The 26568-nt window shown below is 41.2% G+C and overlaps 1 protein-coding gene across 2 annotated transcripts in view; it reads left to right on the forward strand.

Moving 5' to 3' along the window:
- The window catches only part of dnai1.2 (dynein, axonemal, intermediate chain 1, paralog 2), a 207974-nt gene that overhangs the window by 82091 nt on the left and 99315 nt on the right, over positions 1–26568 (forward strand). For both annotated transcript variants that reach the window (XM_072251762.1, XM_072251763.1), the window contains one exon: positions 3214–3257. In XM_072251762.1, the coding sequence (XP_072107863.1) occupies positions 3214–3257 (44 nt within the window). The remainder of the gene's footprint in view (positions 1–3213; positions 3258–26568) is intronic.

Genomic DNA, 26568 nt, shown 5'->3' on the forward strand with positions numbered 1-26568 from the left:
CAATTGAAGTCTGACCAATGCCTTATAAGGACGCAGTATTACATCCTTGCTTTTATATTCTAGTCCTTTCAAAATGAATGCAAACATTGCATTTGCTTTCCTTACTACCAGCTGAACTTGCAAGTTAACCTTTAGGGAATCCTGCACGAGGTCTCCCAAGTCCCTTTACACCCCTGATCTCTGAATTTGCTGCCCATTTAGAAAACTGGCTATGCCTTTATTCTTTCTATCAAAGTGCATGACCAAACACTTCCCTACACTATATTCCATATGCAACTTCTTTGCCCATTCTCCGAATCCATCTAAGTCCTTCTGCAGATTCCCTGCTTCCTCAACACTATCTACCCCTTCACCTATCTTAGTATTGGCCACAAACTTGGCCAAAAGCCATCAATTCTGAGATCACTGAAATACGTATAACATGAAAAGACAATAAGACCATAAGATATAGGAGCAGAAGTAGGCCATTCAGCCCATCAAGTCTGCTCCACCATTCAATCATGGTGCAGTTCTTCCAGTCATCCCCACTCCCCTGCTTTCACCCGATACCCTTTGATGCCCTGGCTAATCAAGAACCTATCTATCTTTGCCTTAAATACACCCAATGACTTGGCCTCCACAGCCGATCGTGCAACAAATTCCGCAGATTTACCATTCTCTGACTAAAGTAATTTCTCTGCATTTCAGTTCTAAAAGGACATCCATCAATCCTGAAGTCGTGCCCTCTTGTCCAAGGAGCCTCTACCATGGGAAATAACTTTGCCATATCTAATCTGTCCAGGCCTTTTAACATTCGGAATGTTTCTATGAGATACCCCTTCATTCTCCTGAACTCCAGGGATTACAGCCCAAGAGCTACCAGACATTCCTCATACGGTAACCGTTTCATTCCTGGAATCATTCTCATGAATCTTCTCTGAACCCTCTCCAATGTCAGTATATCCTTTCTAAAATAAGGAGCCCAAAACTGCACATAATACTCCAAGCGTGGCCTCATGAATGCCTCCTCGAGCCTTAACATCACATCCCTGCTCTTATATTCTGTAGCTTGAGAAATGAATGCCAACATTGCATTTGCCTTCTTCACAACCGACTCAGCCTGGAGGTTAACCTTTAAGGTATCTTGCACAAGGACTCCCAAGTCCCTTTGCATCTCTGCATTTTGAATTCTCTCCCCATCTAAATAATAGTCTGCCCATTTATTTCTTCCACCAAAGTGCATGACCATACACTTTACAACATTGTATTTCATTTGCCAGTTCTTTGCCCATTCCCCTAAACTATCTATGTCTCTCTACAGGCTCTCTGTTTGCTCAACACTACCCGGTCCTCCACCTGTCTTTGTATTGTTGGCAAATGTAGCCACAAATCCATTAATACCGTAATCCAAATCATTGACATGCGTCATAAAAAGCAGTGGTCCCAACACCAAGCCCTGTGGAACTCCACTGGGAACTGGCAGCCAGCCAGAATAGGATCCCCTTATTCCCACTCTCTGTTTTCTGCCGACCAGCCAATGCTCCATCCACACTATTAACTTCCCTGTAATTCCATGGGCTCTTATCTTGCTAAGCAGCCTCATGTGCGGCACCTTGTCAAAGGCCTTCTGAAAATCCAAGTACACCGATCTCCTTTGTATATGCTGCTTGTAATTTCCTCAAAGAATTGCGGTAGGTTTGTCAGGCAGGATCTTCCTTTCAGGAAACCATGCTGGCTTTGGCCTATCTTGTCACGTGCCTTCAGGTACTCCATAATCCCATCCCTAACAATTAATTCCAACAACTTCCTAACCACTGATGTTAGGCTAACAGGTCTATAGTTTCCTTTCTACTGCCTCCCACCCTTCTTAAATAGTGGAGTATCATTTGCAATTTTCCAGTCATCTGGTACAATGCCAGAATCTATCGATTCTTGAAAGATCATTGCTAATGCTTCTGCAATCTCTCTAGCTACTTCCTTCAGAACCCAAGGATGCATTCCATCAGGTCCAGGAGATTTATCCACTCTCGGACCATTAAGCTTTCTGAGCCGTAATTTTCACTGCACAAACTTGGAAACGAAGCAATCCCAACATTAACACCTGTGGAATAACACTAGTCACTGGCAGCCAACCAGAAAAGCCCCGCTTTATTCCCGCTTTTTGCTTCCTGCCATCAGCCAATCTTATATCCATTCCATTGATTGTCTGTAGAAGACTTAATCAATGGAAAAGTCCAAGTAGACCCTGAGTTGGTTGATGGGAATGAAGGAAGATGCTTTAGAGATGTTAGGGGAGTAATGATCAAGATGGTCTGGGGAGAAATGGTAATTGGGGCTGTGGAGGGCTGGGGTGTGGGAACTAGATTGGAAGGAGCATCAAGATCTATTAAGCCATGGGGCTGGATGATGATTAGGTATGGTTGAGTCCAGAATCAGCCTGAAGTATAGTGTAGTTAGATGATTATAGTAATGGAAGAGAGACATTAATGCTGTGGGCTAATAACATTAGTCGATAGAAGGATGAGATCATTGACATAAAGAAGAAACCTAGCAGAAAGAAGATGGGCTCCTTAGATTCCTCTGCTCAGGTAGGGCTGAGAACTTTACCTAATGTGGTTTAGTATTAGCATGCTTTACTTCTCTGATTCAACTATTTCAGTGTTCAAGCTCTGCTTCAAACAGAAGCCTTTTGCGCATAGCAGAATTTTCTATGCAGTGTCAACTGAATGTTACATCCTGTTTAATATGATTATGCACATCTAATGTCCTCCATATAAATGTACGAAGCATGTTGACAGCCCACAGATTTCTTGATCATGGATACCTGTTATGTTTTTAACAAAATTCACATGCCTATCTTATATATATCTCAGAGTTAGTGGTAGAATTTCTAGATGTCTAGACTTTACAATGTAATAGAGCATTCTGCTAGCCATAAGTGATTCGTCAGAATACTTTTCCGCCTTATGATGTGATACATATCACCCACAATAAAGTATTGCCAGTAGAAGTCATCTTGCTATTAGGAACCATTTAAAGAAAAGAAAAGGAACAACATTAGGGCAGTCTTCAGGACCGCTCAATAACTGCCAGGACATTGGCTAGAAACAGCACTGGCAGTAGAAAGAATGTCTTCGTCTCTTAACATTAAGTAGTTGTTGGGTGTCATGGCATTACAAGAGGTAAAATGAAGAAAATAATAAGTAATTTAAATTCTCTGTTTCTAATTTTCAGGAATCCTAGATACCATGACCTTTTTGCAGTGGCCCATGGCTCCTGTAAGTTAGAATTCAAATGTGACTTCTACTGCATTTTGAAAGTATAACAAGATTTGCACAAATATCACATTGTATTTAGTTTTAAAGCCTTATATGAAGTGTTAACACATTCTGTTTTTGTTTGTGTTATTCAATTTACAAAACATGGGCACAGCCCGGGCTAGTTTTATTAACCATTTCTAATTGACCTTTAAATGCATTAGGGTCATTTAAGAAACACTTAGCTTGGCATGTGGTTGATAAAAAAAACAGAAGGTTATGAAGGAGGGAAGGGTTAGGTTAATCTTAGAGCAGGGTAAAAGTCAGCACAACATCATGGGCCAAATGGCCTGTATTGTGCTGTAATGTTCTATGTTCTAAAATTAGAACCCTCCCTTGTCCTTGTCCCCATCACCATCACCGTCTTCTGAAGGTTGCTTCGGAATGGTTAATGTGATTCAGTCATGTTAGTTAATTTAACAATCAAGGGTCTAATTGATTTGGAGAGATCAGTTAGGCTAAGCTTCTTTTCCATGGATTTAAGGAACTGATGAGTGATCTGGACAAGGTATAAAAAATTATGAGAAGGTAGGGAGTTATTTTTTTCTCCTATAGTAGCAGTATTAGACATACAGAGGACATGGGCATAGGCAGAGAAAGAGGTGCTTTAAAGATGATCTGAGGGGAATGTCCCAAATATCAGCCGTACTCTCACAGAAAGTAGTTGGTATCTGGAATACACTGACAGATAAGATGCTGAACATCTACAATCACAACATTTAAGAGGCATTTAGGCTGGCTTAGAAAGGTATTGACATAATGCAGGCAATTGGGATTGCTGCAGATGTGTAAAACAGTTAGCATGGTGGCCAAAGGCCTGTTTCTGTGTCCTATAACACTAAGATAAACAGACAAAAAATTGCAGATGTTGGAAGCCAGAAATGAAAACAGAAAATGCTGGAAGTACTAGCGAACATCGATAGAGATAGAAATTGAGTTAATGTTTTCATTGGATCTGAAAGGTTAAAAGCTGTCTGACCCACTATTTCTAATATTTGCTTAATTTAACAAAGCAAGCTTTCTGAGTTTTGCTGCAGTGTTTTGACAAGTTAGTGTTATTGACATCAGTTTTATTGAGTTCCACAGTTACACCAAAAAAATTTGAAAAGACCCCATAGAAGTATTCTGGAACTCTCATGATTATTGTTCTTCACTACCATCAATTTTCTTTCATCACTACCCTTTTTTTCCCCCGATACAAACCAAAGTTCGCATGGTCCGGTCCGTTTACTCCTCATTTCAGTTAATTTCCTTTTCCCGTGTTCCACTGGGCTCCTTGATTAGGGCACCTGATCCTCATTCGAACCAGCAGCATAAACACTCCAGCTTACATCTACTCACTACTGGTTCGTCCCCGTAGCCAGTGCAACTATGCTCATCCTGGAGCCTCAAAGTTGGGAATTCTGTCTCTTCGTGTCCAGCTAGTGGGATTGCCGGCCGTTTGCCGCTTCAGGAGGAGTTATTCCGTGTCAAGATTCGTATTGTGTGTCTTTGGTTGGTTTTGTCATCTTGTTTCCAACTGAGTAGGTCCGGCCATTTGCCGCTGCTCTGAGTTGGGTATTCTGTCTCCTCATGTCCAAGTCTAGGCTCGAGTCCAAGTCCAAGTCCAGGCTCCAGGTCCAAGTCCGAATCCAAGTCCAAGCCCAGGCACTGTGTCCAAGTTCGAGTTCGAGTCCAAGTCCAGACTTCAGGTCCAAGTCCAAGTCCAAGTCCAAGTCTGAGTCCAAGTCCAGGCTCCAGGTCCAAGTCCGAGTACAAGTCCAGGCTCTGTGTCCAAGTCCGAGTCCAAGTCCAGGCTCCGTGTCTGTGTCCCACACCTGGGTCTGCCCCTAACGCCCCATTGCAACAAAAATTTTATTTCATGCATACATATGATATAAAATCTCTTTTCATTAGCTTTATTTTTTCCTAACAGTCTAACAAAAAAACTTTATGAAACATATTTAAAAAGACAAAAGTTGCATTAATTGTTATGCCAATTAAAAAATTCTGAAAAACAATTGATTTTTCAGGCTTTATGATGCAGATACTCAATAATTGCTCTCCTGATCTGCAAAGCATTTCTAACTAGTTACATATGTTTTGCAGATTTATGAAGTCTAAAGTTTGGTTTTTGTTTCTACTGAATTACCAATCAGCACTTGCTCACTCATTGCCTGATTCTTCAAAAATGAAATAGAGTTTAAAAAGTATCTCCTACAAAACAATTTGTAGGATTATCAAACAACAGGTCATGGATAAATAGTTATTTGCCCTAATTTTGTGGTCACTATTTAAAGAATGGCACTCGCGCCTTCGGGATTCCAAGGCTTTGCAACCCTGTGGACAAGTTGATTCTATGCTGTCACCATCAACTGAAGCATTGTGGCAGAAAATGTAACATCAGGAATAGCAGATCAGCTGTCAGAAGCTCTGTACTCAGCAAATCGCATGCTCTCTCTCTCTCTTTCTCGTTGGTGGCGGAGAGTTTGTTGCCAATTCTCAGGTTGGAACACTGAGGGAAAAAAATGACGCAACAGACTTTATCATCGCAAATCAGCAAGTTGTTTTGTTATGTCTCCCCTCTCGCTGTGAAAGGGGGACACCTCTCTTTCCTTTTATTAGGGGGAGAGAGAGAGAGAGAGCCTGAGGTATTTTGAACTGTCAGGTGAACAATTAGTTTCCATTGTACTGCAGATCATGGACTTTCTTGGGGGCTTGGCTATTGCTTGCTTGGTGGGTGGAGGATACTTTGCTGCTGTTTGTGCATAGGGGGAGTAGTAGGGGTCTTTAGGGTTCTTATTTTTTTTACTGTCACTCATTCTTAGGGGGCATTGTTTGGTTTTCATGGAAGTCTGCGAAGAACAAGAATTTCAGGATGTATATATACATTTCTCTGATATTAAATGGAACTATTGAAACTACTGCATCTTGATTCTTAAGGACAGCTAACATACAGAACTATCAGTCAACCTAAATCTACTACTTTTTTGTCATTTGACTGAGACTATAAAAGCAATATTTCATTTACCTGTCAATGTTGATCCCAAAGTTCAAAGTAAATTTTATTATCAAAGTACGTATATGTTACCGTATACAACCCTGAGATTCATTTTCCTGCAAGAATACTCAGCAAATATATAGAAAAGTAACAATAACAGGATCAATGAAAGATCAACCATAGTGAGGAAGGCAACAAACTGTGCAAATGCAAATATAAATAAATGGCAATAAATAACGAGAATGAGATAATAGGATAAAGAGTGCTTAAAGTGAGATCATCGGTTGTGGAAACATCTCGATGGGTGGGCAAGTGAGTTTAGTTATTTGTTCAAGGGCCTGACGGTTAAAGGGTATAGTTGTTCTTGAACCTGATAGTGCAAATCCTGAGGCTCTTATAATTTCTATTTGATGGCAGCAGCAAGAAAAGAGCTAGGCCTGGGTGGTGGGAATCTCTGATGATGGATGCTGCTTTCCTATATCAATGTTTCATGTAACTGACTACAGAAGCTTTGTGACTGGTTAACAATTCTATCTATATTATCCTTTGGCCTTAAATATGTGATTGATAAGGCCAAGAGAAAGTATGGATAGAGTGCTTCATGTAGATGTGCTGAATGGTTGGGAGGGCTTTACCCATGATGTACTGGGCCAAATCTACTATCTTTTGTAGAATTTTTCATTTAAAGGGATTGGTATTTTCATACCAAGCTGTGATGCAGCCAGTCGATAAATACACCCTCCACTACACATCCATAGAGGTTTGTCAAAATTTTAGATGTCATGCCAAATCTCCAAAGACTCCAAAAGAAGTAGGGGTGCTGTTGTGCTTTCTTTGCACTTACACTTACGTGCTGGGTCCAGGGCAGATCTTCTGAAATACTAACACCCAGGAATTTAAAGTTGCTAATCCTCTCCACCTCTGATCCTCCAATGAGGACTGATTCATGGAACTCTGGTTTTCCTCTCCAGAAGTCTACAGTCAGTTCATTGGTCTTGCTGACATTGAGTGAAGAGTTGTTGTTATGACACCACTCAGCCAAATTTTCGTTCTCCCTCCTGTATGCTGATTCATCACCATCTTTGATTTGGCCCACAGCAGTGGTGTTATCAGCAAACTTGAATATGGTGTTGGAGCTGTGCTTAGCCACAGAATAGTAGGTATAAAACAAGTAGAGCAGGGAGCTAACCACACAGCCCTGTAGTGCACCTGTGCTGTGAGATCATGGAGGAGATGTTGTTGCCAATTCAAACTGACTGGGTCTACTAGTGAGGAAACCCATGATCCAATTGCACAAAAGGTACTGCGGCAAGGTCTTGGAGCTTATTGATTAGTTTTGAGTGGCTGCTGGTATTGAATGCTGAGCTGCAGTCGATAAAGAGCATCCTGATGTATACATCTTTGTACAGATGTTCCAGGATTGTGTGCAGAGCCAATCAGATGGCAACTGTGGTGGACCTGTTGCTCAGTTATGTTTCATCACCATCCTCTCAAAACACTTCATCCCTGTGGATGTAAGTGCAACTGGGTTACAGTCATTGAGGCAGGTCACTACCAATGTTCCCTCTAATTTTTAGTACTCAGTGTGCACAAAAATCTTAGGTTGTGCACATTTTTTTCCTGTGACAAAAGTATGTGCGCACTGAATGCACACATGGGACAGTTTATGTAGGTTTACAAAATAGTTGACATAAAACTGCACAGATTAACAACAAAATAACATACATATTTAAGTCACACACACAAAAAATGCCGGTGAACACAGCAGGCCAGGCAGCATCTATAGGAAGAGGTACAGTCGACGTTTTGGGTCGAGACCCTTCGTCAGGACGAACTGAAAGAAGAGACAGTAAGATATTTGAAAGTGGGAGGGGGAGGGGGAGATCCAAAATGATAGGAGAAGACAGGAGGGGGGGAGGATGGAGCCAAGAGCTAGAAATTTGATTGGCAAAAGGGATATGAGGCTGGAGAAACATAGAAAGATAGAAAATAGATGCAGGAGTAGGCCATTCGGCCCTTCGAGCCTGCACCGCCATTCAGTATGATCATGGCTGATCATCCAACTCAGAATCCTGTGCCAACCTTCCCTTCATACCCCCTGATCCCTTTAGCCACAAGAGCCATATCTAACTCCCTCTTAAATATAGCCAATGAACTGGCCTCAACTGTTTCCTGTGGCAGAGAATTCTACAGATTCACCACTCTCTGTGTGAAGAAGTTTTTCCTAATCTCAGTCCTAAAAGGCTTCCCCTTTATCCTCAAACTGTGACCCCTCATTCTGGACTTCCCCAACATTGGGAACAATCTTCCTGCATCTAGCCTGTCCAATCCCTTTAGGATCTTATACGTTTCAATAAGATCCCCCCTCAATCTTCTAAATTCCAATGAGTATAAGCCTAGTTGATCCAGTCTTTCATCATATGAAAGTCCTGCCATCCCAGGAATCAATCTGGTGAACCTTCTTTGTACTCCCTCTATGGCAAGGATGTCTTTCCTCAGATTAGGGGACCAAAACTGCACACAATACTCCAGGTGTGGTCTCACCAAGGCCTTGTACAACTGCAGTAGTACCTCCCTGCTCCTGTACTCGAATCCTCTTGCTATAAAAGCCAGCATACCATTTGCCTTTTTCACCGTCTGCTGTGCCTGCATGCCCACTTTCAATGACTGGTGTATAATGACACCCAGGTCTCGTTGCACCTCCCCTTTTCCTAATCGGCCACCATTCAGATAATAATCTGTTTTCCTGTTTTTGCCACCAAAGTGGATAACCTCACATTTATACACATTAAGTTGCATCTGCCATGAATTTGCCCACTCACCTAACCTATCCAAGTCAACCTGCATCCTCTTAGCATCCTCCTCACAGCTAACACTGCCACCCAGCTTCGTGTCATCCACAAACTTGGAGATGCTGCATTTAATTCCCTCATCCAAGTCATTAATATATATTGTAAACAACTGGGGTCCCAGCACTGAGCCTTGCGGTACCCCACTAGTCACCGCCTGCCGTTCTGAAAAGGTCCCGTTTATTCCCATTCTTTGCTTCCTGTCTGCCACCCAACTCTCTATCCACATCAATACCTTACCCCCAATACCGTGTGCTTTAAGTTTGCACACTAATCTCCTGTGTGGGACCTTGTCAAAAGCCTTTTGAAAATCCAAATATACCATATCCACTGGTTCTCCCCATCCACTGTACTAGTTACATCCTCAAAAAATTCTATGAGATTCGTCAGACATGATTTTCGTCAGACACAAGAAGGATGAGGATCATGGGATGGGAGGCCTAGGGAGAAAGAAAGGAGGGGAGGAAGCCCAGAGGATAGGCAAGGATGAGAGGGATAGAGGGAGAGAAAAGAGAGAAAAGGGGAAAGAAAAAAAAAAATCATAATAAATAAATAAATAAATAAATAAGGGATGGGTTACAAAGGGGAGGAGAGGCATGAAGGGAAGTTAGAGAATTCAATGTTCATGCCATCAGGTTGGAGATATTTTTGGAGTCACTCAGTTATCTTTTCCCTCTCCTGTCTTTGGCATTTACCCATTCTTTGTAAACTCTTATCCAATAGAACTTCCATCCCATTGCTAGCTTTTAATTCTCATTAACATATCCAAATGACATTCACCTAAATGGTTTCTCAGCTTGTTTTTGAGTTTATTCATTAGGCTAAAACCTCGTTCACAGTTTGCACTAGACGCAAGGAAAGTTCCCCCAAAGTCCATCAACTGTGCAAGGTCACAAAACTGTTCATTTTGAAGTACAAATGCCACCACTTGAGCAAAGTTTGAAATCCGTTTGGGTTTAATTTTTTCTTGCACAGAAAATTTGAAATCATTAAACTGGCTAACTATTACAATATTTTCAGCTAGAAAATCATGATATTTTAGGCATAAGGCATTAACTTGTTCATCGCCAAATGTGAAGTCACAATCTGCAATTGCGGAGAAATCAAAAGCTGACCATTCTTGTACCTCAACTTTAAACTCCTCTGGGTTTGATCGTTTTCGCTCTCGCTCATCTGCACTCCACCGTAACATGCGTAGCACTCCTGTAATGGGTAATGACGGGTTCTGTTGCCTGAGCTTCTGTACACCATCCAAATGCGATTTACTTGCCAAATGACTCTTCAAAAAGCCAAGATTCCGAATATCATCCCACTTCTTTCCACTAGCAAATTCTCCAGGAACATTTGCATCATGACAATACAAACAGATAACTCCAGCTTATCATACATAAATATTTCTCGTAGCTGGACGTTCATGACCTCATGAGCTTTCGGTGTAACAGTTTCTATTATTTTGTTAAGCCATTCAAATTTAAATAAATTTGCACTTCTTTTGCGCTTCACGCCCTTCGCTTCTTTTGAATTCAACATAGTGAATCAATATTTTTTCCAATAAAAACTTAGTAAGCCATCTACAGAATTTGAAACATATCTTGGTAAACTTTACAATATGAACACTGTCCGCCAAACATGGCTTCCGCCGTGATGCAGCTGTACAAACCGGAACAGGAAAGGTCAGGTGACGTAAATTAGTGACATGCATTGTGGTATTTGAAAAACCAACTAACTAGTTAACAGAAACAGTTAGCTAAAGGATTATTTTCAATAAGTATAATTATTAATTACTACATTATTTATCCTTTTGTGCGCACATTAATTTCCTTTGTGCGCTGGTTGAAAAACGCTAGAGGGAACTATGGTCACTACGCTTTTCTTGGGCACTGGTACAATTGAAGCCTGCTTGAAGAAGGTGGGTACCACACACTGCCAAAGAGAGAGGTTAAAGGTCTCAGTGAATATACCAGCCAGCTGGTCAGAACAGGTCTTTAGTACATGGCCAGATACCCAGTCCATTCTGGATGCCTCTGTAGATTCACCCTTCTGAAGACAGCCCACACATCAGCTTCAGATACTAAGATCAAAGGATCATTGAGAGAGGTGGGGGTTCACAATAGCTCCTCCATGTTCTGACAGTCAAAGTGAGCATAGCAGGCATTGAGTTTACCTGGAAGTGAAGTGTTACTGTCCTTCATGTTGCTGGATTTAACTTTATCAGAGGTGATAGCATTCAAGCTCTGCCACAGGTGTCAAGCATCCTTCATTGATTCAAATTTAGTCTGGAATCTCCACTTCCCCTGTGAGATGGCTGTCTGGAGATCATACCTGCACTTCTTTCTTGGTCTCCAGAAGTTAAATATGAAGCCTGAAAATAAGAACAAATGCAAGATTTTTGAAATAATAGAGCTGAATTGAGTTGACTTTATTTCTTTCATCCTTCACGTACATGAGGAGTAAAAACCTTTAGGTTACATCTCCAGCTGAATGTGCAATGTGCAATCATAGTAATTTATAATAATTTATATTAAATAGAACAGCCAATGTAGTATAGAGTGAACGCAAATCAGCGTGAGTTCATCAGTCTGATGTCCTGGAGCCTGTTGGTCCTGGCTTTTATGCTGTGGTACCGCTTCCCGGATAGTAGCAGCTGGAACAGATTGTGGTTGGGATGACTTGGGTCCCCAATGATCCTACGGGCCCTTTTTACACATCTGTCCTTGTAAACGTCCTGAATAGTGGGAAGTTCACAACTACAGATGTGCTGGGCTGTCCGCACCACTCTCTACAGAGTCCTGTGATTAAGGGAGGTACAGTTCCCATACCAGGCAGTGATGCAGCCAGTCAGGATGCTCTCAATTGTGCCCCTGTAGAAAGTTGTTAGGATTTGGGAGCGCATTTTAAACTTCCGCAACCATCTGAGGTGAAAGAGGTACTTTTGTGGCTTTTTCACCACACAGCTGGTGTGCACAGGCCACGTGAGGTCCTCGGTGATGCGGATGCTGAGGAATTTGAAGCTGTATACCGTCTCAACCCCAGATCCATTGATGTCAATAGGGGTCAGTCTGTCTCCATTCCTCCTGTAATCCACAACCAACTCCTTTGTTTTTGTGACATTGAGGGAGAGGTTATTGTCTTGACACCACTGTGTCAGAGAGATGACTTCTTCCCTGTATGCCAGCTCGTTATTGTTTGAAATAAGGCCAATCAATGTAGCATTGTCGGCAAATTTAATTAGCAGATTGGAGCTGTGGATGGTGACACAGTCATGGGTATACAGGGAGTAAAGAGCCCCTGAGGGGCTCCTGTATTGAGAGTCAGAGGGTTGGACGTGAGGGAGCCCACTCTTACCACCTGCTGGCGATCTGACAGGAAATCCAGGATCCAGCTGCACAAGGCAGGGTCAAGACCGAGGTCTCTGAGCTTCTTGTCGAGCCTGGATGGAACTATGGTGTTGAATGCTGAACTGTCGTCCAAGAACGGCATTCTCACATAAGCACCCTTCTTCTCCAGATGTGTAAGTACGGTATGTAGAGCAGTGGCTATTGCATCATCTGTCAATCAGTTGTGTCGGTACGCGGATTGTAGGGGGTCCAGTTTTGGTGCAAGCAAGCTGCAGATGGTGCAGTGACATCAGCGCCAGACTCCAGAGGAAAGGTTCCCAAGTTCGAATCCAGTCAGGCCGCTTCCAGGCACGCTTTCCATCCATGCCGGGTTGAGTGTCGAGCTCGCAACTCGGCCTTGTAAAAAAAAAACGACTGTGCCATGGGAAGAACGTGGGGGACCACTCACAAAAACTTTCCTCCAAGACAACCACTTAAAAAGTGGTCACCCAGGCTCTGGCAGAGTATGGCACACACAAAAAAAGCTGCAGATGTAATCCTTGGCCAGCCTCTCAAAGTATCTGCTTATTATTGAGGTGAGTGCGACAGGATGCCAGTCATTCAGGCATGTTACCTTGTTATCAGGATATAATCCTCATAATGCAATCCGTTAGTCTTGCGAGACCATGGATCTGTGCCTGGAAAGTCTTCACTCTCCAGGGTGCAGGCCTGGGCAAGGTTGTATGGAAGACCAGCAGTTGCCCATGCTGCAAGTCTCCCCTCTGCACATCACCAATGTTGTCCAAGGGAAGGACATTAGGATCCATACAACTTGGCACCAGTGTCGTCACAGAGCAATGTGTGATTAAGTGCCTTGCTCAAGGACACACCACGTTCCCTCAGCTGGGGCTCAAACTCACGACCTTCAGGTCACTAGTCCAATGCCTTAACCACTTGGCCACGTGCCCACACAATATGCTGTCATTTACATGAAATGGTGGGAAACCCATAATGTGGAGAGTAGGAATTGATAGTAGCATGTATTTTCTTATTAAAATTTTCAAAACAATTGATGGTTCTTTGTTCCTTCACACTATTAAAATATCATTTGAAATTCTCTCACAGTGAGGTATTTTGTTCTCCCATTCTACATAACTGGATGCAATAATCTATATTTCCTCATTTCAATCTGCCAGTGATAAATTAGCTTTCAGTTCCATGTGTGAGTTATCATTTACATTTGAAAATTACATTCTGTGTAAGTGTTGAAAGCAGGAAAACAAGAATTACTTGCAATAACTTTACGTGAAAATCATTTCTCAAGAGCTTAATCCAAGTGGTTATATTTAAGTATATTCATGGCATAAAGTATTTTTAGTAACAAACTGTCAACTATTAAAGCAATATCAAGAGAGGAACTGATATATTGGTCCAATTTTCTAAACATTATTGATTTACTCTCCTCTCCTGTCAAATTTCTTCTCTAACCCTTTACCTTTTCCATCAATCACCTCTCAGCTCTTTCTTCATCCCCTATCCCTACCCACTTGGCTTTACATATCACCTTCTAACTTGTCCTCCTTTCTTTCCCCTAACTTCTTATTCGGGAATCTTCCTCCTTCATTTCTAGTCCTGATGAATGGTCTCGACCCAAAACGTTGTCTGTTTATTCCTCTCCATAGAGGAGATCTTGACCTACTCAGTTCCTACAGCATTTTTTCTGTGTTTTTCTGGATTTCCAGCATCTGTACAAACTCTTGTGTTTATTATTGTTTGAAGATAGTGAAGTAGTAGTGCAAAATAAATCTAGGTCAAACACACTAGTTGTCCTTTGGCACTGTGGGGATTCTGGTTAATTGGTTAATGTCAGAAGGAAATAAGTCAACCAAAGAACTGAATTATATATATTAAGTGTCAGCCAGAGATCTCAGATGAAAAGACTAATAAGCATTTATATGCATGCTGACAGCCTAATGCCAGCATTGACCCACTGAAGATTAAGTGGCATGTAAAGCTTCCTCTCTACTGGTAATGAAACTTCCCCGTAAACTTGGACTTTTTTTTTTTCTTTTTGAAATAATCCTGTAAAAGTGTTTTAGTTGGGTAGGATGGTGGTGTGTTCGGATGTAACAGCCATTCCAGGCTTTTCTTTGCTTTTTTTATGATCACAAGTCATCGTTGGATACTAAGAACATCAAGTGCTCCATCAGTGAGTTGCTCAAAAGTGATGGAGCTGGAATTATTGAGTACCATTGTTGTGTTGTTACCTGGACTTGTTGCACAACATTGTGACAAGAAGGTGCGCGGTGCGAGAGATTGTCTTTTACTTTTAGATTGTGATCGCAATACCCTGTCGGACATTGGTAAGATAGTGTAGTACAAGTCAGTTTCACTGGTTTGTTTGTGAGACCAACGGTAAGGGAACTGCATTGCCTCAGTTGTGGCAAGGTGTAGGCCTGGATCGAGGCTACAGGATCACCCGTGCTAGTCACCTGGGGAGGAGATGCAGAGGCAGTGCTGCTCACCAGTGTTTGCTCGGCAGAAGAACAAACTGGATCAGACAACTTACCATCAATCTAGTCATGATACACAGGGACTTGGGCTATATTGTTATTATTTTTCTCTTTGTAACTGTATGTTTTCTTTTTCATTGTATTCATGATGTTCAGTAACTCCAAAACATAAAACTAATTGAGAGGAAAACAAGAGAGCCAGGAAAATGGATCTAAGCTTCATTTTTACTTTAAGCGAGGTACACATGTAGCACATGGTAGTGTGATATCGTATGCCATTATGTAATTTTACAGATAACCTACAACGTGTTATGTAAACAACAAAGAATGCTTAATCAAACAAGATACTTAAAATATTGCTCAAATATTTAAATACAAAACAGCAACCATATGTGCTATTTATGCTCTGTGCTATGTGCAAGTCTGCTCTGTGCTGATGGAAATGTGCTTTGCACCTTGGCCCCGAAGGAACACTTACTTCGTTTGGTTGAATGATAATTGAGCTTGAACTTATTTCTATATTGTACTATTTTATCTGTAGCAATCGATAAGGCATTATTTATTCTGAAAGGCTATTACCTCAAATTTATCATAATAGGGTTAGCTTTTTACGGAACTGATTCATCTCTCACCTTTCAGACCTCTATGTAAACCAGTCAGGGAGTGTAACTAATCACTGCAAACTACTTATCTCATTTTCCCAAAGCTCCCCTGTTTATTGTAATATTGATGGAAAACAGAATGAAATCTCTAAGTGTTTACTTTAGAGAAAGACACTTTTGTTTGTAACTACATTGCAATGCTTAAGTCAAACAGAAATGCTATAAGCTTTATTCAGATTTCCTCACTAACTGCATTAGAGATTAACCACTGTGACACATGAACATACGGAAAGATATCAATTGCAACATCTCATTAAATTAGTCCATTGGCCTTTTTCATTGCATATTATCAGCAATCTATAGGCATTTCTCTTACTCCAATGAAAATAAGTTAAAAATAAAGCTGGATAGAAGATAGACTGGATGGAAATGGAATGCTACAGTATTATTCATTAAACATGTGTTAGGCTAGAATTTTCATGATGATAATTCGATTAGATTAGATTATGAGGACACACAGTCCTCTTTTATTGTCATTTAGTAATGCATGCATTAAGAAATGATACAATATTCCTCCGGTGTGATATCACAGAAACACAAGACAGACCAAGACTGAAAAACTGACAAAAACCACATAATTATAACATATAGTTACAACAGTGCAAGCAAATCATAACTTAATGAAGAATAGGCCATGGGCACGGTAAATAAAAGTTCAAAGTCTCTCGAAAGAATCTCAAATGCACCTCAATAATTATAACTCAGGGTTATAGAGAAGTACAGCACAAAACAGGCTCTTTTCCTATCTAGTCCATACTGAAAAACATTTAAATTGCCTATTCCCAACTATCGGTTCTGGGACCATAGCCCTCCATATCCCCCTATTCAAAAAATTATCTTAAACATTGAAATCGAGCTCCTATGGATCACTTATGCTGGCAGCTCATTCCACAATCTCACGACCCTTAAACTTCTCACTTTTCACCCTTAAACCATTACCACTGCTTGTAGTCCTACTCAACCTCAATGGAAAAAGCCTGATTGTATTTATGCTGTCCATACCCCGCATAATTTTGTTTATCTATTAAATCTCCTCTTAATCTTCTATGTTCTAAAAAAATACACTCCTAACCTATTTAATCTTTCCTTCTAACTCAGGTCCTCCAAACCCAGCAACATCCTTGTAAATTTTCTCTGCACTCTTTCAACCTTGTTCACATCTTTCCTGTAGGTAGGTGACCAAAACCGCACACAATATTCCAAATTTGGCCTCACCAGCATCTTATACAGCTTCAACATAACATCCCATCTTCTGTACTCAATACATTGATTTATGAAGGTCAATGTGCCAGAAGCTTTCTTTACGTCCCTATCTACCTGTGACACCACTTTCAATTAATTATGTACCTGTATTTCCAGATCCTTTTGCTCGACCACACTCCTCAGTGCTCCACTGTGTAAGACCTACCTTGGCTGGTCATACCAAAGTGCAGAACCTTACATTTGTTTGCAGTAAATTCATTTGCCATTTTTCAACTCATTTTTCCAATTGATGCAGATCCCTCTGCAAGCTGTGATAGCCTTCCTCATTGTCCACTATATCCCTCCAATCTTGGTGTCATCTACAAATTTGCTGATCCAGTTAACCAAATTATCATCCAGATTAAGTCTTTGTAGACAACATTCACTGCTTTGCTTTCATCCATTTTCCTGGTAACTTCCTTGATAAACTCTATAAGATTGGTTAGACATGACCTACCTCGCATAAAGCCATGCTGACTATCTTTAATCAGTCCATGTCTATGAAAATACTTATATATCTGGTCCCTTAACTGGTCCAATAACTTTCCCACAATTGATGTCAGACTCACTGGCCTATAATTTCCTGGCTTCTGTTTAGAACCTTTTTTAAACAATGGAGCATCATTGGCTACCCTCCAATCCACTGATACCTCTCCTGTCGCTAAGCATGTTTTAAATATCTCTGCTAGGGTCATGGCAATTTCTGCAGGTGCCTCTCGAAGGGTCTGAGGGAACATCTTGGCAGGCCCTGGGGATTTATTTACCCTGATTTGCCTCAAAATGACAAATACCTCCTGCTCTGTAATCTGTACAGGGGCCATAAAGTTGATGCTTTGACTCACTTCTAAATACTCTGTATCTGTCTCCTGAGTAAATACAGATGCAAAGAATGCGTTTAAGATTTCCCCATCTATTTTGGCTCCACACCAGAGCCTTTTCTGATTAGCTGATGGTGACTAGTGGTGTTTCACAAGTGTCTGTGTTGGAACTGATTCTTTTCACATTATATGTCAATGATATGCATGATGGAATTGATGGCTTTATGGCAAAGTTTGCAGATGATACAAGGGTAGCTGGAGGGGCAGGTAGTTTTGAGGAAATAGAGGGTCTACAGGTTTAGACAGATATGGAGAATGGGCAGAGAAGTGGCAAATGGAGTACAGTGTCAGGTAGTGTATTAGATTAGATTAGATTAGATTATGAGGACACACAGTCCTCTTTTATTGTCATTTAGTAATGCATGCATTAAGAAATGATACAATATTCCTCCAGTGTGATATCACAGAAGCACAGGACAGACCAAGACTGGAAAACTGACAAAAACCACATAATTATAACATATGGTTACAACAGTACAAGCAATACCATAACTTGATGAAGAACAGACCATGGGCACGGTAAAAAAAAGTTTGAAGTCTCTCGGAAGTCCCACATCTCATGCAGACGGGAGAAGGAAGAAAATTCTCCCTGTCATGCCCGACCACAGTCCGACTCTGAGTCGTCTCGAAAACTTCGAGCCTCTGACCAGTCCTTGACACCGAGCACCATCTCTGCCGAGCGCTTCGACCCCAGCCCCAGCCGCCAGCAGCAGGCAAAGCCGAGGATTTGGGGCCTTCACTCCGGAGATTCTTGATCACACAGTAGCAGCGGCAGTGAACCAGGCATTTCAGAAGTTACTCCAGATGTTCCTCCATGCTTCTCATGGCTGTCTCCATCAAATCAGAATTGTGCACAGTACCCTATTTAACAAATAGGATATCATTTCACCGGAGAGGCTGCACGCACTGCGTCACGCTGCCATCTTCTCCTCCCGCCTCCTAACGGAGGAGGTCATGCACCTTGGTAGAAGAAACAAAAGGGTTGACTATTTTCTGAATGGAGAGAAGACACAAAATCTGAGGTGCAAGGAGATTTGGGAATCCTTGTGTAGGATTCTCTAAAGGTTAATTTGCAGGTTGAGTCTGGTGAGGAAGGCAAATGCAATGTTAGCACTCGTTTCAAGAGGACTAGAATATAAAAGCAAGGGTGTAATTTTGAGACTTTATGAAGCACAGGTGAGGCCCCACTTGGATTATTGTGAGCAGTTTTGGGTTTGTTATCTTAGAAAAGATCTACTGAAACTGGAGCGGGTTCAAAGGAGGTTCATGAAAATGATTCCAAGATTAAATAGCTTGTTGTATGAAGAGTGTTTGATGACTCCGGGCCTGTACTCACTGGAATTCAAGTGAATGAAGGGTGACCTAATTGAAACTTATTGAATAGTGAAAGGCCCTGATGGAGTGGATGTGGAGAGGATGTTTTTTATGATGGAAGTGTCTAAGACCAGAGCGCACTGCCTAAGAGTAGAGGCATGTCCTTTTAGAACGGAGATGAGGAGGAATTTCTTCAGCCAGAGCATAGTGAATCTATGGAATTTGTTGTCACAGTTAGCTGTGGAGGCCAATTCTTTATGTATATTTAAGGCAGAGGTTGATAGATTCTTGATTGGTCAGGACATGAAGGCAGGAGATCGGCGCTGAGAGGAAAAATCGATTAGCCTTGATGAAGTGACGGAGCAGACATGGTGGGCCAAATAGCCTAATTCTCCTGTATTATACAGTCTTGTATAACCTTACTGTGATTGATCTACTTGTTTTATTTTTTATATATTATTATGTATTGTATTGTACTGCTACTGCTAAGTTAACAATTTTTTTAAATGATTAATTTTTTATTGCAACACCAACAAAGTACATTCAATACAACCAATTGCCAATTACATTTTGACTGTTTAACCCAGCCACCCCCCAACCTTCATCACCATCCCCCCTCCACCCCCTCCCCTCCACCAACCAACTGAATAGTAGTACATACACAGACAAAGCATTCCTATTTTAACAAAAGATCTTTTAAGTTAGATATCAAATTTGTCCACATCAAGATTGTGTTTGGTCGTGCATCATTTACTCTTGCTGATGAAAGTTCCAGGTAAGAAATGTTCAAAAAGCTCTGAAGCCAGTGAGTATTTGAAATATCATGGGGAGGTTTCCAACGCTGGACTACAATCTTCTTAGCTGCAGTCAGGCCTGCCAGCCAGATTTTGCGTGTTTTTTCCGTAAGGGAAAAGTGGGAGTCATCATTTAGAAGATGTACAGCAGGGTCCATTGGTAATTGTACTCCTGTTAGTTCTGTAAGAGTACTGAGAACCTTCCCCACAAACAAAAAACCCCTGGACAATCCCATACAACATGTATAAAAGAGCCAATGGTTCCGTGGGGGCAAAATGAGCAATATGGGTCAAGAACTAGTCCCATTTGATGTCTAATTTTCGGTGTTAAATATGCTCTATGACAAAATTTCAAGTGTATATACCGATGATTTGGGTTTTTCGAAGCACCGGCAGCATTATCCCAAATTGCATCCCAGTCTAAGTCTTGTCCCTATCACAGACTTTCATTCCCGATGTGGACATATATTTCTGGGAGTTTAATTTATCATAGATATATGACACTATCTGTCCTCAAGCACTCTGTATCCAACTTAAAATGGGATGGTCCTTTAAATCTGACCCCCAGGGAACGCCGTAAGCTTTACAAGCTGATTTTACTCGAAAGTAGAAGAAAAGAGAGTGTTTATCAATATTATATTGAGATATCAGTTCTTGAAAGCTAAGGATAGTACTTGCCCTGTTAATATCTTGAAGAGTAGTAATACCTTTATCCTCCCAAGTTCTGTTAGTGAATGGTTTCCCCCCAGGTAGAAAATGATTATTGTTCCATAATGGAGATGATTTGCACCATACGCTTTTAAATTTTAGGAATTTTTCTGCTGCTCTAAGCACTTGTAGCATATGGGTTAAAATTGGACCGTAATGCAAATCACATTTTTTGGTAGACATACCTATAAGGAACAGGTCCTTCAACCTTATTGGTGCTATTAGCTCTTGTTCTATATTTTTCCATAATGAAACTTTATCCTCCTCCATCCAATAGCTTAGATTTATTAATACAAATGCCCAGTGATACAATTTAAAATTTGGACATGCCAATCCCCCATCCGACTTTTTGAATTGTAGGGCTGACCATTTTATATTGGGTCATTTACCATTCCAAACATAGCATCATAGTAAGGAGTCCACTTTTTGCTAATATCCTGCTGGAAGTGCAAGTGGGATCATTGAGCTGATAAAATTAATGCGGGGTAAGATGTTCATTTCAATGACCGATATATGGGTTGGGACTGATGCTGGAAGGTGTCTCCATCTATTAATATTATAAAATTAAAGAGTAATTTGTCTTAGCCACAGATGATAGGGAAGTATTAACTTTAATACCCAAATAGGGGATTTCATTTGTAACCTTAATCTGGAGAGGGAGAGACACCTTACTTTTATCCGTATTAATCAGCATCAGTGCTGGTTTTGACAAATTAACTTTGTATCCTGAAAGAAATCTAAATTGCTCCAGTGTTTTTAAAACATAGGGGAGAGTTTGCTGAACATTTGCCATATAAACTAGCATGTCGTCCGCGTAAAGTGGTATTGAATGTGATGTTGTACCTATTGTAATAGGGGAGATCTGAGGAGAGTTTCTAATTAAATGTGCAAGTAGTTCAATAGATATAGTAAAAATTAAAGGAGACAAAGGGTCCCTTTGTCATGTGCCCCGTCCTATGTCAAATAACTCTGAGAAACCTCCTCCCACACATACACAGGCTGAAGGATTAGCATACAGTGTTTGAATCATATTGATAAATTTATCGCCGAACTTAAATTCTTTTAGATCTCTCCAAAGATCTGGCCATTCAAGGCGATCGAACGCTTTTTCAGCATCTAGAAATAGCAGGCCACAGGCAGGTGGGATTTTATGTGTTGCACTCAGTATGTGTAAGAGCCGGCGAATATTATCAGATGCGAGACGCCCCCTGATAAAGCCCGTTTGATCTGGGCTAATTATTTTCCCAACTACTGTCTCAAGTTTACTGGCTAAGACTTTGGAAAATATCTTGAAGTCGGCATTTATCAAGGAGATTGGACGGTAATTGGCACACTCCGAGGGGTCCTTACCAGGCTTAGGTATAACTGTGATCAGGGCTGTGTCTAGATCTCTATGGAAAGCGCCATTTCCAAAAGCATAATTTAATGTTTCTAACCATATTGGTCCAAGAATATCCCAAAGTGCCAGGTAAAGTTCCACAAGTATGCCATCTATACCAGGCAGTACGGCCCTTATTTGTAGCTTTGACTGCTTTAAGCAGCTCATCCAGTGTAATAGGAGAGTCTAGAGTTTTGGTGTCCCCCCCCCCCCCCCCCCCCCCCCCCCCCCCCCCCCCCCCCCCCCCTAATGACAACATAGGGAGGTCTAATCCACTAAAAAAATCTGTGAAGTCATTCTTAGAAGGAACCGAACCACTTGTATACAGCTCTTTAAAGTAATTCTTGAATGTCTCGTTTATCTCCTCTGTTGAAGATGCTACTCCACGTTTAGCACATCTAATCGCTGGTATAGAGCTTTCAGCTTTCTGTTGTTGAGCGTTAGTGCTAAAAGATGGCTCGGTCTGCTGCCTTCTGCGTAATACTTACGTTTGGTTATATGGATCATATATTCTGCCCTGCGTCTTAATAAATCATTTAACTCTGCTTGTTTTGTTTTGAGCTCGTTTTCTTTTGTTATGGTATCTCCTTTTGAGATCATTCTCCAAAACCTTACATTCTTCTTCTAGGGTGGAAATCTTTTCAATCCGGCTTTTATGTAGGTGGAACTGAACCATATGGCGTTATTTCATAAGAAACCCTTGATGGAGGCCCAAACCACTGTCACATCTGAGACACTACTTTTATTTCGATTTATAAATTCTGTCAGTTTTGTTGTCAGTTGTGATAGAAATTCGTCGTTTTTTAGCAGGGTGGAGTTAAACCTCCACCTAGTAGCCTTATTTTTAATTTTGCCATAATTAAAAGTAGATATGACTGGGTTGTGATCAGATAGGTGTCTGGGCAAAAATTCTATTGAGTGTAGTAAAGGCAGCAGACCGGAGGATATAAAAATGTAATCCATCCAAGAGAAGGTTTTATGTCTTGTGGAGAAGAAGGTATAGTCTTTAGCAGATGGATTATGCACCCTCCACACATCAGTTAAATTTAAATCCATTAGAAAAAGGTTAAGTGCTTTGGAAGCAGATTCTTGAGTGCTTGATATAGTTGAGGAAGATTTATCGAGGTTAATGTTTACCAAAGCATTCATGTCCGAATCAACATATAGTTGGTAGCCACTTAACTTCAGTAATTGTGAGGTAATTGAGGGAAAAAATTCAACCTTGAATATAGTTGGGACATGTAAGCTAATGAATGCAACTTTTCTACCCTGAATGAATGTGCAGCAAAAAGCTAGATGTCCTTTATTGTCGGCGCCAGTCCTTTCAATTGATACATTAATATCAAGTCTCATTAATATCATAACTCCTTTCATACGAGTACCATCAGCTGATGCCACAACTGGTTTATAAAAGCAGTTTTGAACCCTGGGAATGTCATTAGGTTTAAGATGTGTTTCCTGTAACAGCGTGATACCTATTTTCTTTCTGCATAAGGATTCTAAAACCTTTGAATGTTTGTAGGAAGAGTTTAACCCTCTAACATTAAATGATACAATAGTAAGATTTTCTAATTTATCTGTGTTGCTCATCTTCCCCTGGATCTGTTGTTGTAAGCTGCTGGTAGAGCCCTGAGTTACCCCCTTCCTACCCCCCCCCTCCCACTCCCCCTCCCATTCAACCCTTTACTTTGTAACATCTGTGAGTGTCACTTAGCAATGTCAGACACTGAACACTGACGTTAACCGCCCCCCTCTAGCACCAACAAATCAGAAAGGCAAAGCAGTTCTCATAGACAATCATATTAAAGAGACAAGAAAAAAGAAATCTGGACAAACCCGTTAACCTAAATAATTAAAACCATTTCCATCTCAAATATAGTACAACACAAAATCAAGACCCCAACAGCTATCTTGCTTTAATAGACCGTCGCTTAGCGATGGCGCCAGAGACATCTTATCTGGTGCCCAGGAATATAAACAAGTCTACTGGAGACATAACGTTCTAAAGTTATTCAGAACAATCTGCTGTTTTTCAGCTTAATTCTTAATGAAGTATTACATTTGGGTATATTGAACATCACCTTAAAACTCTGACCTGCAATACTCAAAAGCAAATTGGCCCCTTAATTAACTAAATACAAAAGTGTAATGAGTGACTTTCCAATAAAAGAATAACCAGAAAACTTCACACCTAGGACATTAACTTGCCCGTGCCTGTTAGATTGCGCACACAGGCTGATCCGAGCTCTTAATGCAGTTCCATCTCCTCCTGAGGGGTGTGTGGACTTTGCCCAGGGTCTTCTTCCATATCTCCCAGCACCGATGATTTCAGAGCTTCTTTCGTTTCCTCTGCCGAGTTAAACAACATCTTCATGCCCTTGATATTCACTCTGAAAATCGCCGGGTACATGAGGAACAAGTCGATCCCCTTCTGTCGCAGCTTAGCGCGGATCTCCTTGTATCCCTGTCATTCCTGCATTGTGCCAGGGCTGTAGTCGGCGAAGAACTGTAGCTGGGTGCCATCAGGGAGAGCAGGTTTGGCTTTCCTCACGCCCTCCAGGATAGCCTGCCAGTCGGTGTACCGTAGAAGCCTAAAAACCATGGTCCGCGGTCTTGAGGTGTTGTTGGAAAAGATCCTATGTGCTCTATTGATCTCCAATGGAGTGCCGAGGGAGTTCTTGAGTGCTGGAATCCAATTAGGCAGCACCTTCTGGAGGTAACCTCTCGGATCGCCACCCTCAGCGCCTGTCGGTAAGTTGACCAGCTGCACATTGTTTCTCCTGGATCTGTCCTCCAAGTCGTTTAGCTTCTTCCATATCTTAGTCATCTCCGCGAGACAAGAGTTAGTAACTTTCTCATACTTGCGTAAGCTAACCTGAATGTTGTCTATTTTGTTGAAGACCGTTCTAAATTTTAGAATGTGAATGTCAGCTTACTCCTTTAACGACCGGAGAATGTTGCCATTCTCTACCATATGCTTCTGTATGGGGTCGAGAGCCTTTTCCAGCAACTCCTTTAGCATGTGGGCTACCGTTTCTTGCAGTGATTCCATCACTGTTGCCATGTTTTGCTTAATTAGCATAGCTATTTCCTTGGATGAATCGCTAGCTTGGTGTCGTCTGCTGATATCTTGTTTCCTGGTTGAATTTGGATCTTTTTTTGAAGTCATGTCTTTAGTTAGATCTTTCTCCAACTCAACCTTGTATTAAGACCGTCTATGAACCCTAAAGAACTTGAAAAAGGAGGGTTATATGTCAGCGCTCAGTGCTCTGCTGCCATCTTGCCTCGTGCCTCACCGGAAGTCCTAAATTAACAAATTTCACAACATATGCCAGTGATATTAAATCTGATTCAGATTCTCCTTTACCTTGTCTGTTAGAGCAACTTCATCCCCATTTTTAGACTTCCTGATTTTTTTCTTAAGCATTCTGTTGTATTTCTTGTACTCCATAAGCACCTCATTTGTTCCTATTTGCCTATGCCTGCTTTGTATCTCCTTCTTTTCTCTAAACTGGAACCCCAATATTTCTTGAAAACCAAGGTTCCCTACACTTGTTATCTTTATATGTTATTCTGACAGGCACATACAAACTTTGCACTCACAAAATTTCATTTTTGAAGGCCTCCCACTTTCCAATTACACTTTTACCAGAAAACAGCCTGTCCCAATCCACACTTGCCAGATCATTTCTGATATCATCAAAATTGGCCTTTTGCCAACTTAGAATCTCCTGTGGACCAGATCTATCTGTTTATATATTTACCATATTTACTTTGAAACTAACGGCATTGTGATCACATACCTTGTCTCATTCTCTGATAGCAGATTCAGTATTGCACACCCTCTTGTTGGGGCTTCTATGTACTGATGAAGGAAACTTCCTTGAATACATTTAACAAACTCTATCCCATCTAGTACAGGTGTCCCCTGCTTTTCGAACATTCGCTTTTCGAAACCTCACTGTTACAAGACCTACATTAATACCCTGTTTTCGCTTTCAGAAGGTGTTTTCACTGTTACGAAGAAAGGCAGCGTGCAATAAAAAATCAGCGCGTGATAAAAGGCAGCGCGCGCCCTGAGCAGTCGCTCTCCTCGGATTCGGAACGGCATTGCTTAAACATGTTGCATTGAGCAGCCGTTAGCAAGATGAGTTCTAAGGTGTCAGAAAAGCCTGAAAGAGTAAGGGTGTTACACTTAGTGTAAAACTAGACATGATTAAGCGTTTTGATCGTGGTGAACGAAGTAAGGACAAAGTGAGTTTGGCTTGTGGAAGCTGACGAAGATGATGTTGAAGAGGTTTTGGCATCCCATGACCAAGAACTGATAGATGAAGAGCTGATGCAATTGGAAGAGGAAAGGATAACAATCGAAACCGAATGCAGTAGCGAACTGAACGTGAAGCAACCGCATGAGATTTTCGCTGCAATGATAAAGTATGACTTTAATTTTGAAAGGGTACATTGGCTTAGGGGATATTTGCAGGATAGTTTTGAGTCCTTGCAAACAGCTGTATGATAGAAAAATGCGCGAGGCTCAGCAGTCAAGCAAGCCTTCCACATCGGCCACAGCAGATGATGAACCTCGATCTTCGACATCGAGGCTGGCAGTCATAGGAGAAGATGAGCTGCCTGCCCTG

This window comes from Mobula birostris, chromosome 3, assembly GCF_030028105.1.
Source record: "Mobula birostris isolate sMobBir1 chromosome 3, sMobBir1.hap1, whole genome shotgun sequence".
In the NCBI taxonomy this organism is placed as follows: Eukaryota; Metazoa; Chordata; class Chondrichthyes; order Myliobatiformes; family Myliobatidae; genus Mobula; species Mobula birostris.